The sequence below is a fragment of the Mycena indigotica genome (assembly GCF_014461135.1).
Source record: "Mycena indigotica strain 171206Taipei chromosome Unknown Mind.scaff0009, whole genome shotgun sequence".
NCBI classification, from domain to species: Eukaryota; Fungi; Basidiomycota; class Agaricomycetes; order Agaricales; family Mycenaceae; genus Mycena; species Mycena indigotica.
Window position 1 is genome coordinate 1,331,807 of NW_023503008.1, and position 12,042 is coordinate 1,343,848.

The 12,042-nt window shown below is 51.8% G+C and overlaps 6 protein-coding genes across 6 annotated transcripts; 2 read left to right on the top strand and 4 right to left on the bottom strand.

The window, feature by feature from the left end:
- Positions 1-23: 23 nt before the first annotated feature.
- MIND_01025600 (Chromosome segregation in meiosis protein) lies at positions 24-1,098 on the bottom strand (the record flags this gene model as incomplete). The annotated part of the gene is made up of 3 exons (XM_037366846.1): positions 709-1,098; positions 537-659; positions 24-485 (listed from the first exon to the last, which is right to left on the bottom strand). The coding sequence occupies exons 1-3, from the start codon at positions 1,069-1,071 to the stop codon at positions 24-26; spliced, it is 948 nt and encodes a 315-aa protein (XP_037216240.1). The 5' UTR covers positions 1,072-1,098.
- Positions 1,099-1,129: 31 nt separating this feature from the next.
- On the top strand, positions 1,130-3,706 carry MIND_01025700 (uncharacterized protein; the record flags this gene model as incomplete). The annotated part of the gene is made up of 11 exons (XM_037366847.1): positions 1,130-1,598; positions 1,677-1,861; positions 1,908-2,104; positions 2,151-2,295; positions 2,342-2,479; positions 2,529-2,625; positions 2,674-2,882; positions 2,934-3,178; positions 3,233-3,296; positions 3,341-3,475; positions 3,524-3,706. 11 exons carry the CDS (start codon positions 1,130-1,132, stop codon positions 3,704-3,706), a joined length of 2,067 nt encoding a protein of 688 aa, XP_037216241.1.
- A 420-nt stretch (positions 3,707-4,126) lies between these two features.
- Positions 4,127-5,632, top strand: MIND_01025800 (uncharacterized protein; the record flags this gene model as incomplete). Its single annotated transcript, XM_037366848.1, has 3 exons — positions 4,127-4,996; positions 5,046-5,063; positions 5,108-5,632. The coding sequence occupies 3 exons, from the start codon at positions 4,127-4,129 to the stop codon at positions 5,630-5,632; spliced, it is 1,413 nt and encodes a 470-aa protein (XP_037216242.1).
- Positions 5,633-5,742: 110 nt separating this feature from the next.
- On the bottom strand, positions 5,743-7,851 carry MIND_01025900 (DNA damage-binding protein CMR1; the record flags this gene model as incomplete). Its single annotated transcript, XM_037366849.1, has 9 exons — positions 5,743-5,854; positions 5,904-6,135; positions 6,188-6,456; positions 6,502-6,791; positions 6,839-6,881; positions 6,929-7,070; positions 7,122-7,139; positions 7,189-7,537; positions 7,591-7,851. The coding sequence occupies 9 exons, from the start codon at positions 7,849-7,851 to the stop codon at positions 5,743-5,745; spliced, it is 1,716 nt and encodes a 571-aa protein (XP_037216243.1).
- Positions 7,852-8,028: 177 nt separating this feature from the next.
- MIND_01026000 (Polyadenylate-binding protein) lies at positions 8,029-10,224 on the bottom strand (the record flags this gene model as incomplete). The annotated part of the gene is made up of 6 exons (XM_037366850.1): positions 8,029-8,182; positions 8,233-9,413; positions 9,464-9,658; positions 9,707-9,852; positions 9,900-9,976; positions 10,028-10,224. 6 exons carry the CDS (start codon positions 10,222-10,224, stop codon positions 8,029-8,031), a joined length of 1,950 nt encoding a protein of 649 aa, XP_037216244.1.
- Positions 10,225-10,491: 267 nt separating this feature from the next.
- MIND_01026100 (Secretory carrier membrane protein 2) lies at positions 10,492-11,829 on the bottom strand (the record flags this gene model as incomplete). The annotated part of the gene is made up of 11 exons (XM_037366851.1): positions 10,492-10,597; positions 10,647-10,688; positions 10,734-10,816; positions 10,868-10,918; positions 10,964-11,081; positions 11,128-11,146; positions 11,190-11,218; positions 11,266-11,310; positions 11,361-11,544; positions 11,591-11,779; positions 11,826-11,829. The coding sequence occupies 11 exons, from the start codon at positions 11,827-11,829 to the stop codon at positions 10,492-10,494; spliced, it is 870 nt and encodes a 289-aa protein (XP_037216245.1).
- Between the last annotated feature and the right edge of the window lie 213 nt (positions 11,830-12,042).

Consider the following 12,042-nt stretch of genomic DNA (forward strand, 5'->3'; position numbering starts at 1 on the left):
AAGTGAAGTTTTGGTATCGTTTACTAGGACATTTCGTCAAAGAGTGCCCATTCCTCTTCGTCGCCATCTGGTCGTGATGCGGGTACTGCTGGCGCTGGATAATCAATATCGAGGCCTGCAAGGTTCTCCATGCCTTCCCAGAGGCTATCTTCGTCGTCGGCGACTTTGTTTGCTGCTGGTATGGATGATGGTGGTGGGAGGCCTGTATCAACGCCGATCTCTGTTGGTGGTGGCGGTGCCGGCTGGCCTGGCGCGAGTTGATCCATGGCTTCCCAGTCGATGTCGTCGTCTTTGTTGTTGTTTGTGGGTGGTGAAGATAGCCCTTCCTCAACATCCAGATTGTCTTCTACACCAGAAGTTGGCGCTGCTGACGACGGCGGGCCTGACTCGGATGGACGATTATCTTCGTTGTCTTCATCCAAGTCTGCGTCTGGGTCGGGGGGCGGCTTGCCATGTGCCTCGTCGCGCCAAACGCCGAGCATATTCTTCCGAAAACACATTAACAACTAATAACTTGGTGGATCTGTTGTACCTACGCGCATGCGCTTGGAGTGGCATAGCTTCTCGACGCGTTCCGTTGTCTCTTTAAACGGCGTCTTGGGGTATAACTTGTGCGTCCAGAACTGGTACACCTGGAGCAGGCGATTGAGGTCTGATTCCTGCGTGGATCAGCTCTCGACCAGGCAAGCAGATGCCTGCAGCGCGCACCTCGTGACCTTTCCCCCGGATTCTGAAGTCTTTGGTATCGCGTATAAGCTGGGGAAAACCATTGTCGCCGAGCAGCCGACCCTCGTCAAGTCGCGCAATCTTCTTCTTGGGCTTTTTGCCCTCCTTGTCTTTGTCCTTGCCATCGTTTGCTTTGGGTTGGTCGTCACCGAGGTCGTTGGCAGCCTGGGGTCCCTTTGCGGGAGCCTTGTCTGGTATAGCATCGATGTTGCTGAATGTCGCCTCCACCTTCGCCGCGTCAGGCATCTCCTCATCATCTTTCTCGTCCTCAGGAGCAGGCAAAAACAGCGGCGGCCTGCTGACCGTCTCCGCGTCGAGGTCCCAGATCTGTTCAACGTCGGCCATGGCGCGTCGTTGTGTCGCGTCTTCGTCAATTCGCGTCTGTCACAATCAGTCACGCGAAATGGCGTTTCGGTCGTCCACGTTCCCAAAGTCCGGAATCCTGCTTCTCGGCAGCAATGTTCAGTCGCTCGTCCCATCCACTCTGATTTCACAGGCAGAGTCTCTTCTGGAGGGCCACAGAATCGAGGAGGCGGTCGACCTTGCTGACCAGCAACGGAAGAAGCTCCAGGCAAATGTAGTTGTAGACGAGGATGAGGTGACTTTCTCCATCCCTCATTGGACACACTTATGCATGCCTCAACAGGCCGACGAACTGCGCTACGTGTACCAGCGGATCGGGTTCCAGTGCTTTACGGAGACAATGTTTGAGGATGCAGGGAAGAACTTGTTCAACGGGGAGCTGGACCCGCGGGTGTTGGTCAGCTACTACCCTGAGCTCCGCGGGACGCTGTTTACTGCGAACGACTCGCTCGACATTTACGCTGGCGTTTCTGAGCGGATGCCAGCGGAGGCATCGGTCGACGATATAAGTGAGTGGGCCTCTCCATCTCGTCGTGGCCCGTCGCAGTCCCCCCTCATACACTTTCTTCTATTCGGAAACTAATCAGTTGCGGCCAACCTAGTCCGGAATTATTCGCCGTATCTCAAGCCAAACACCCAGACCGCCCCGCCGACCGCCGAGCTACGCAGGATTCTGGGCATGGCTGCGGTAGACATGTTGGAGGTGTTCTTAAAACGGTGCAGAAAGCGGAGAGCAGTGGAAGGGAAACTCGGGAACGATCCTGCCCAGGCGGTATCAGAATCGTCTTGGTCAAATTCTGTGACTGAAACGCATTTAGGTGGTTGACACGGTGCTAGCAAAGATATACGCCCAGTCAGAGAAAACCAAGGAACTCTACACTCTCATCCAAGAGCCACATTCCATCGTGCTTTCTGAGGTGGAATCTGTGTTCAAAGCCAATGGCCAGTACAATGCTCTGTGCATGCTGTATCAGCAGTTGGGGGATGAAGAGCGCCTATTGCAGGTCTGGTCCAAGTATGCTCACAATTACGCCTGTGTCATCGTCCTTACGCGGTATCAGGTTAGCTGAGGGCGAATGGTCAGACGAAGACGTCCAAAATCCCACCGAAAATATCTTCAACCTTCTCTCCAACTCCAAGAACAGAGCCCTTATCCAGACATGGGCGCTTTGGCTTACCCGGAGAGACCCCGAGCGCGGCATTAAGGTGTGCTGTCCTGCTATATTCCTTTTACTCGCTAATCTCAGGCTAGCTGCTCATCTCGCGCGAGTCCGGCAAGCGCCCGCAACGCCCTGAAGACGACCTTTTGCTACTCGAGCAAATACGGGAAGCGAGCCCTGCGGCCAGTGCTCAATTCCTTGAGTACCTTGTCTTGCAAAAGCGAAGTATTGTATGGATTCATATTATTGTTTGTCCACAACAGCTTATATTTAATCTAGTCCCGTGATCTCCACACCCAACTTGCAGCAGTCTGCACCGATCAGCTGCTTGCTTCGTTGGAGGACAAAAATGTCGCCAGGTTATGGGAAGTCAAAGGTTTGTTCCTTTACTCTTTCCCCCGATATATACCAATTTAATTGTCAGCCACGCGATACGCGGAAAAGCGAAACGCCGCCTCGTTCCTCTCCGTCTTTATGTCGACAACACCCGACTCGCCATCCAAGTTCACCCGTTTAAAATGTCTCCTGTTCTTCCAGAGTTCAGCGCTGTATGATGCCGAGCTCGTGCGCGAGCGGCTGCTGCCTCATGCGAAGCGGATTTTAGCGTTAGAGCTCGCTATTGTGAATGGCAAGGTAAGCATTCCATTTCCACTCAATAGCAAGCAAACTGACTCTTGTGGGAAGCTCGGGAACCATCACGATGCCCTAGCTTCACTCGTCAACGACTTACATGACAGTGCATCTGCCGAGACATACTGCACCCTGAATGGCGAGGTAATACCCGTGAAAGTGGCGCAGTCGCTCGCCAACGACCCGACGCTACGGATATGGACGGCCGCACTCACCAGCAAGAGCCGCCAAAAAATAATTGTAGAAGACAAGCGCAAGGAGCTGTTGAAGACACTCCTTCAGGTTTACATGGATGACGAGTATGCCTTTTTTTCTTGAAGAAAACACCAATTTTATTCAATCGATTTATCAAGATCGGCGAGCGAGCGAGCGGCACATCTGCTGAACTCGCAGGCCAAGAACTTGGACGTCCTCGATGTAAATATCGCCTCCCTTTTTTTCTGCGCTAAGTGTTTGTGCAGGTGATGCCGCTGGTACCGCCCAAATGGCCCCTCACAGCTGTCTCATCGTTCCTGACTCGCTCTCTGCGACGGACTGTCCACGCGCGTCAAGAAGGTCGCATTGTCCGTGCGCTCAGCGCCGGCCAGAACCTCGAGGTATGCTGCCCCCCCGCTCTGAATTATTTTCACGCTCAATACCAAAAGGTGAAAGAACGGACTTGGCTCATTCTGCGCGAAGAGGGCATGGTTGTCGAGGAGGCTCTTGACGGTGACGATGGCGACGGCGAATACAACGAGAAGGCGGGGATCGAAAAGGTTGTTTCGCCGGTCCAGGATGAGAAGAACCCGGGTGCTTGGGCGGATGATGCCGCTGTTGAAGTAACTTGACTTACTTATTTTCACCTAATCTCAGCAAACGTTTATCGTTATATCAGTTCAAGAGTTTTGGATCAGGTTGACAAGTGGGCCCAATCAAATTTGTGCTGCACAAAGCCAATGACCACAAGGGCGAGATATATTTTGCTAAATCAGGTGTGTCTGGCCTTTGAATTTTGAAAGGTTTCCTTAATGACGTGATCACGTGATGCATAATCAGTTTGGTCGTGATCGGTCGGACACGACCTTTGAAAATGTCAAAGTGTGAGGAACGTCCAAACGCTACTGTAAGTATTCATGCACATCCACAACAACCCACATTCCAACCCGTACGGTTTCTCTCCCAACCTGCTACCGACGTGCCCTCGTAAACTCACTCCGTGGGGCTCATAACACACTTGTCCCGACAATTTCCCAAGATACACGCGGCGCATGAACGGTCTAATGCCTGGACTTGGGTATGAATGGGGACGACCAAGAATTCCAGTAGCCTGCATTCCGGCAGGCCAACTAGTGCTCTGCATCGACAACGACCTCTGGTATGCACGTCCCCACGAGTCGCCCGACGCCTACGCATGCCAAAGCCATTATCAAGTCAACCTGCTTACGTGCAAACTGCATCGAGTAGAATGGCACTCGCAACCTATATCTGGGATCGTGGACTCCACACCACCTCCGACCTCCCAGGAACTTGAGCTATGGGAAGACATCCAAATGAACTCTTCCTGGGCAATCCCATGCGTGGGCAACGGACCGATGCTGGTAGCAGGCTGTCGAGTCACCTTACCATTGAACAACATACTCAAAGGCCAACCGGCTAGTGGGATGATTGTAGACACCGAGTTAAAGGGCACATGCCGAGTACGCGTCAGCAGGAAAGGAGAGCCACTCGACATGAATCGTCCAACTCTGATCGACGACTTGCTCAGCCCACCAGAAGAACCAGATGAAGTCCTCATAGATCGACGCAATTTGAGTCCCCACTTCATTAATGGACCGGTGGACATACAAATCGGTGACCGAGTGGTTATTCTGAGCGGTCATCACCTTCACCGAATAGGGATTGTGGAGCGCCTGCACAATGGTCGAACAACTCCATTGCTTACGATCATCGACAACCACATACCCATATCCAACGTCGCCATCTCCAACGTCGCTCGCCTGTTCTTACCAGGAGACCCTGTGGTGATTCTTTACGGTGCGCATAACGGCATACGAGGAAATATAGAAGGAACGTTTGCTTTGAGGCAGTTGGACGACGAGCAACATCAATTTCCACCGGGAGGCATTAGGGTGCAAGCAGTAAGTACGCCGCTAAGTTCTGAAGCAAAACCGAGCAATTTGGACACAGGATTACGCAAACATCGCTGTACGCTACCTCGGCATAACAAAAAATCATCTCACTGAAAGCAGGTCAACGTACCAACACAGTTTGTACGCTTCGATGTGCGTATCATGGGAGCAGATCCCTCAAGAGCGCCTGTAAACGTCGATCGCCACTGGCTAGCTCGGGATGCACTAGTGGGAAAGAGTCTCAAAGTCCGCCTAGGACCCGTATTGCGAGGGCGGATGACGGAGAAGCAGGCCATAGCGATAGGTAAACAAGGTCACATCATACTTCAAGAAGCGGTATGCCCCCAAACATATGCCGTTCCTATGCAAGTGGAGATTGACAGAGAACGAACTAAGGTCACCATTGCCCCAGAGTGGCTTCATCCATCGTTATACGACGTGAAAGCTCGAGTGATGGAGACCGTCGTGGTAATTGGCCCTGATGCAGAAGGTAGCGAAGAGCATATTGGGAGGTACGCGCATGTGGAACCGGGTCAAATAGGGTGGCCAGTGAAAGCGGTGATAACGACAGAAAGTGATGCCATTGCACACTTCCCTCAAGAATCGCTATGCATCACTCGCGATATTGTTAGCAAAAAAACTTAATGCAATAGACATTGTTTACAGGTATTTGGCACGAATTGTGGTAATTAGAGATTCCAATGGGAGCCTGAAGGCACACCCTAACTAAAGCAAGATACTATAGCTCAAAGACATCATTCCTCATCTTCCGGCGCCCACAAAACACATCGTCCACTAGCATTGCCTGACACCACCCTTTCGACGATAGAAGGGTGGGAGCAAGTAACTGCTTGCACAGCAGAGATCCTATCCCAAGTTAGACACAATGTTGCAAGGCAGCAAACAGAACACCCACTTGTCGCGGTCAGCAAGCCGCGTGATAAGCTCCCCCTTGCACGTAAAAATGTTGACCGAATGGTCCATATTCCCGATCGTGAAATGCGGGTAGGCCTCTGGATTCGGAGACCACTGTGCCCTGAGAATCGTCAGCCACTTGCCCGTTTGGCAGTTGTGTCGTATGCGATTGAACGGCCGTGACGAGGGGAAGGTGCTTGAGCTCTCCATATTCGACGAAGAAATATCCCAAACTTGAAAAGAAAACCTCAGTAAGCAACAGACGCAAAATCAGCGCACACTCACGCCGCAAAGTATCGTCGTAGCTCGTGCTGACAATATACCGCCCGCGTGGGTCCCAGTATGCCGAGCTAACTGACTTGTCGTGCCGCCAGTCAGCCCGCAGGCAGCCTTGGCCGCGCTTCGACTGCGTGTATTCCGTTACCGTGTCATAGTCTGCCTCAGAATCCAGCTTCGAAATTGGGTCAAGGAACGGTCCTCCGGGAGAAGACGGTGGTGGTGTTGGCAAACTGTCGTCCTGCAGAACGTTTTGCAGCTTGCGAATGTCCCAAATCCTGAATGGAGATGAGAACAATCACAGAAAAAACAGCAAGACGAACTTGAGCGAACGGCTATTGCTCGATGTGACCAAGAAATTAGGTCGTGTTGGGTTGATGCTCAAGCAGCCAATTTTGGTGTCAGAGAGCCCATATCGACTGACAACGGACTTGTCCTGGCGGAGGTCGCGATGCCAGACGTCCCCTGCCGCATCGGAAATCCACATATCATTTCCAGTCGGCGCCACATCAATGCTCGAAATGAGGACGTCGTCGGTCACAAACACCTCCCGTGACACGCCTGAAGGGAAAGAAGTCGATCGGACAGTACAGTCGTAAGCAGAAGTGTAGATCTAAAAAGGGCCGTGAATCAAGTACCACACGACGTAGGACTGCCTACGTTGTGAGAATTAATTGGGTCGATCTTCACGCACGATATGGACCTTTATTACGAAGTTAGAAAACTGCATCGAAATGTCCAGTTACGCACGATTTGCTTGTCGCAGGCCAATGGAGCTGCAGCCGCCAATATTTGCCCTCGCTTGCGTTGACGACCGAAACATCGCCGTCTTCGTCTTCAACCTCGTCCACTGCGGCGCGCGCGTCCCAGATTCCAAGACTTCCGTGTTTATCTGCCCAAATTGTCAACACAAAACAAACCTGAGACATCGATACGCTTCTACCTCCAAAAAAGACAAGGTCTATGGAGCAAGTTAGCAAAGCAGAAGTGGTCATCACTGAATGCACAACCTTTCGTAACTTCTGGGTGATATGCAGCAGAGTATACACGGTCTTGCGTCACTTTTGCGCGCGCAACGACCTTCAAGTCCTGCAACTTCTCCCGGAGCTCCGTCACAAACTTGTCCTCTTCAGTCTCCTCGTCAGAGCGGTAGCCAGCATCCTCGTCCATGATCAGCTTTGTCGTCTGAGACATGGACTCGAATAGCGAAGCAAGTGTTGACAAGTCTTCTGCGTCCCCCTCTTCGACCAGCGTAGCCAGACCCAGCTCTCCATGTCGCGGTCGTTTGGCGGCACGTGCCTTTTCCTCCTCCTCCAGCCGTTCCTCCTCTTCTTTCGCACGCCTTTCCTCTCGCTCTGCCTACAAAAACCAGTCAGTGCTAATGAGCGCGACAGAGACGTGTTTCGGCTCACATCCCGCCGCTTCCGCTTTGCAGGGCTCTCGTTGGGGTCAATCACCGACTCGCGAAGACGCGCTGACTGGCGCCGTGGTCCCTCTGCCACACGCTCACGAGGTTTCCTGGGCTTGTTTGGTTGAACAGGCTTTGCTTGAGATTTGGTAGCGGCAGGCTTTGCGACTAGGCCTTCAACGGCTTGTTTTAAATCGAGTTGCTCGAGCAGTGCTCGATTTCGCGCAATGTTCTTCTCCCTTTCAAGTTCGTACGCGGACGGCATTTCACAAGAGAAGAAGACAAGAGGTGAGAGGAGTAGTCACAGTCGCGTGACGTCACGAGCAAACAAATCAAAGCAGTCAAAAGCCTGTGTATGCATTCCTATCAACTACAAACAGCTACGACCAAAACATCTCTCAATCTGTACAATGAAAGCAAAGGTGGTAAAGAGCGACAAATTTCACTCATCCTTGTTGACGAATTCCTGCAACACGATGAGTGCTTCGTTAACTTTGGCATTCATGGCATCGGGCGAGTCCAGGAGATGGAGAAGTTCATTGTTGTCCATCTCGAGGAGCATGCCCGTAATCTTCCCAGCCAACTCGGGTTGCGAGCTACAAGAAAATTGATTAAGACACAATGAGAGATGGGAGATGAAACTAACCTGGCAATCTTCATGTAGATAACCTCACCAAGCATCTGTTTCTGTTCCATGGGAGAAGCATTGGCAAGGGCGGCAGCGGTGACCTCGGTAGCAGCAGGAGGAGGAGGGGCACCATTGCGGACTTGCGGGTTGAGCTTATAGCCAGGCTGACCAGCGGGAGGTGCACGTGATGCAGGTGCTGGTGCTGCACGTGCTGAGGGAGGCGCTGGTCCGCGCTGAGCGTTAGGGGGGGGAGGACCACCAGCACGCGGAATTTGGGCGTTGGGCAAAGTTGGCGATCCAGGGTTACGGGCGGCTGGGGCACGTGGTTGACCACGGAATCCAGGCATTCCACCATAGGCCTGAGGAGGTCCTTGCTGGTAGGGAGAGGGAATGGGCATACCTCCGTTGTTGGGAGGGTAGCGAGGACGAGGGGGCATCATTCCTGGTTGGCCATAAGGCATCATGCCACGGCCTTGTGGTGGGAAACCGGGCCCAGGCGGGTAATACATCGGTCCATTCATGTATCCGCCAGGCAGTCCAGCAGCAGCGGCTTGTTGCATACGAATTTGGTTGCGCTGCGCAATCTGACTCTCCAGCTGTTGACGACGAACTTCCCGACGTTGCGCAAGGGACACATAGAGTGGTTTCGAGCCGATCATCTTGTTGTTCATCTCCGCGACGGCTTTCGTGGCCTCATCAGGTGAGGAGAAGCACACGAAACCGAAACCCTTGGAGGTGCCTTTCTCGTCGCGCATGACCTTGCAGCTTGTTACAGTCCCGAAAGGCTCAAACTCAATGCGGAGCTTGTCATCGTCCATGTCGTCCTCCAAATTTTTGATGTACAAATTGACGCCCTGATACTTGCTGAGTTTCTCCATCTTGGCCTGTTCGTATGATTTGCGAAGCTCCTCTTCGCGCTCTGCCTTCTTCTGCGCACGCCCGACGTAAAGCTTGCGGCCGTTGATTTCAGTGTCATTGAGAGTGTCAACCGCCTGCTGGGCGGCCTCATGGGATTCATAGTTGACAAATCCGAATCCTTTGCTTTTGCCCTCCTCGTCAAGTTGGACAATAGCAGATGTGACGGCACCGAATTGGGTGAAAAGTTTCTCGAACTCCTCCTGGGTGTACTCGGGATCCAAGTTCTTGATGTAAAGATTGGTGAATTGAGCTTTCATCTCGTCAAGTTTGGATTGGCGCTCCTGAAGTCAGCGTCAGACAAGAACAGCTTGATGCTACGAAGAAAACTAGCCTTGCGAGAGATGTGGTGACCGACATAAACTTTCTTATCGTTCAAAAGCATACCATTGACGGCCTTGATAGCACTTTCAGCTGCCTCGCCCGTTTCGTAGTGCACAAAACCATAGCCCTTAGACATTCCGTGCTCGTCAGTCGCAACTTTGCAGGAAAGCACATTTCCAAAAGCCGCGAAGGTGTCGTGCAAAGCCTGGGGATACTGTTAGAACGACCAAGTTTCCAATGAACCAAACTTTACCTTGTTATCGATTGCTTCATCCAGGTTTTTAATGAAGATGTTGCCTTGGCCGGTCTTGCGAAGTGCGGGGTCTCGCTGAGACCACATGATGCGGCAAGCGCGGTTCTTGATCAACGAATAGTTCAAAGTTTCCAAAGCACGCTCGCCTGTTGTTGCGATAAGCCAAAGGGAGAGAAAACAGTTTGAGACGCACCATCGGCAGCATTAAGGTAGTTGACATACGCATACCCAAGGGAGCGACGAGTGACTGCATCGCGGCAGACACGAATACTGTGACAAGTTCAATCCAAGAGGCCAACGAGATCAAGATTGTGGGAGTACCTTGCGACTGGGCCAATCATGTTGAAAATTTCGAAGAGCATGGCCTCAGTGACCGTGGGATCGAGTTCGCCCACATAGAGGGAGGCAGAGGGAGCCGACGCCACCGTTGACTGGGGAGCCGGGTTGTAGGCTGGGGCAGCTGGAGCTGCCGTGACCTGGGGTTCGGTGACAGGCGCAGCCTCGGAGGGGGAAGACATATTTGTTTTTTTCAGAGATTTGAGTGGTCGTTACTGCTTTGTTTTTTCTGAAAGGAGATCGAACTGATGAGCTTCTGCTCCCATACGAGACGAAAAACGCACAGGAGCAACAAGGCAACCGCTTGGATATATATTTTTTGTGAGTTTTATGGCTGGGGAGAAAGTCAACACAGAGCAAAGCGAGGCGATGCCGACAAACCTGGGGGTGAGACTCAAGGGAGACTTGTCACACTGTCACACACAGACAGAGCTTTCTGCGATTTGATCTCAGGACAATGCGATCATATTGTCCTCAACTACATGAGTAGCATACAGTAGACTATCCACGAGAGAAATACGATTTTGCGCCATGTACGGCCAGCTCGTTTTTGGCCTAATTGGGATCATGAGTACTTGTCATCCTCCTCCTCCGAAAGACATACCTTTTCCATTGTATGACCAGCAGCACTATGGTGAGCGTAAATCTGCAGCCCATTAGTTTTGCGGGCACGACGGAAGCATCTTCGCACCTGTCGGTAGTAAAAGGCATTCCCCAGCCCCTGAACCGTCCAGCCAACTGTTGCGATCGTGCAAAAACACAGCCGACAGCCAGCTATCATCGCCATTAACACCGTTCGTGAGATATGAAAAAAAAAAGACTCACTGATGACCCGCATACATTTGGATCATCTGAATCAACCCAGCCGATCCAGTGCTATTTCATGCTCAGTTGAAGTGTTGTGCGACAAGATATATGTACCTTGGCACACCAATGATCCTGTGCAAAAGTCTCGGTGAGAATCCAAGAGTAGTAAAAGCCTTGACTAACATATAGATACTGAAGAGCAAGTGGAACCCTCCAAAAAAGAAATATAAATCTAAAAAAACGAGTCAGCTGCAGGGACGCGAGCAAATCAGTCTTACAATAATACAGAGCTTGTTCCTTAGAGTGGTGTCAATAGAGAAGAAGGTAGGACATATTGGACTTGCTTTCATGTAGCCGTTGTAAATCGGACTGCGAGGGTTTGGGAAAAGGCATTAACGCGTTGAAAAACAGCGTACCGATACCAGAGGAGGAACGAAGTGATAGAAATGAAGAAGACGTAACTAAATACCGGATGAGTCGAAAGGGAGCGGCCGAATTGAAAGTGACTGACCCGATACTAGCTCCAACGTCCCTTCCACCATCTCGCGACCCAGCGATGAGTATGAGGATGCATGCGACCATGTTGAAGATAAGCGTGGCAGCAAGGACAAGCCAGAGCTGATATAAGCGCGTGATGAGACTCTGGGACGCTTCAGGAATCTCGTCTCGGATCGAGTGGAATATGAGTGGGAAGACTGCAGCAATGTCAAATAGGCTCTGGCCGGAGGATTGAATGGGTACACGGTGGCCAATTGTTTCTGCCATTTCTGCGTATGTTGTCCGCCTTGGTCGCTAGTTCTTGCTCTCTTCGTTCCAAGTCTAATTCACGTTGTCGTAGCTGTTCAAGGCGAGCATCGGTTGCTTGTTGTTGGGGAGCTGGGTCGTCAAATGGATTCGTGTCGAGGGAATGGGTCGAGGCAAATGGGTTGGCTGCAGAATGTCAAACAGTCGAAATTTGGTGTAAGTTCATACGAACCCATGATGGACGCGGAGAAGGGGGGGTGAGGCGATGACAAATCATGATATCCCCATCCAGGGACGGCAAGAACTCTCCGGCAGCTTGCCGGCAGCGCTGCGGCGTCACGGTTGAAGTCACGATGTGGAGTTAAAGTTGCTCTCAACTTCGACTTGCATTCTTCCCAGCCGCTGTCTGCGGGTCTGCATCGTTGTAACTACCTGGCTGAACGGCGTGC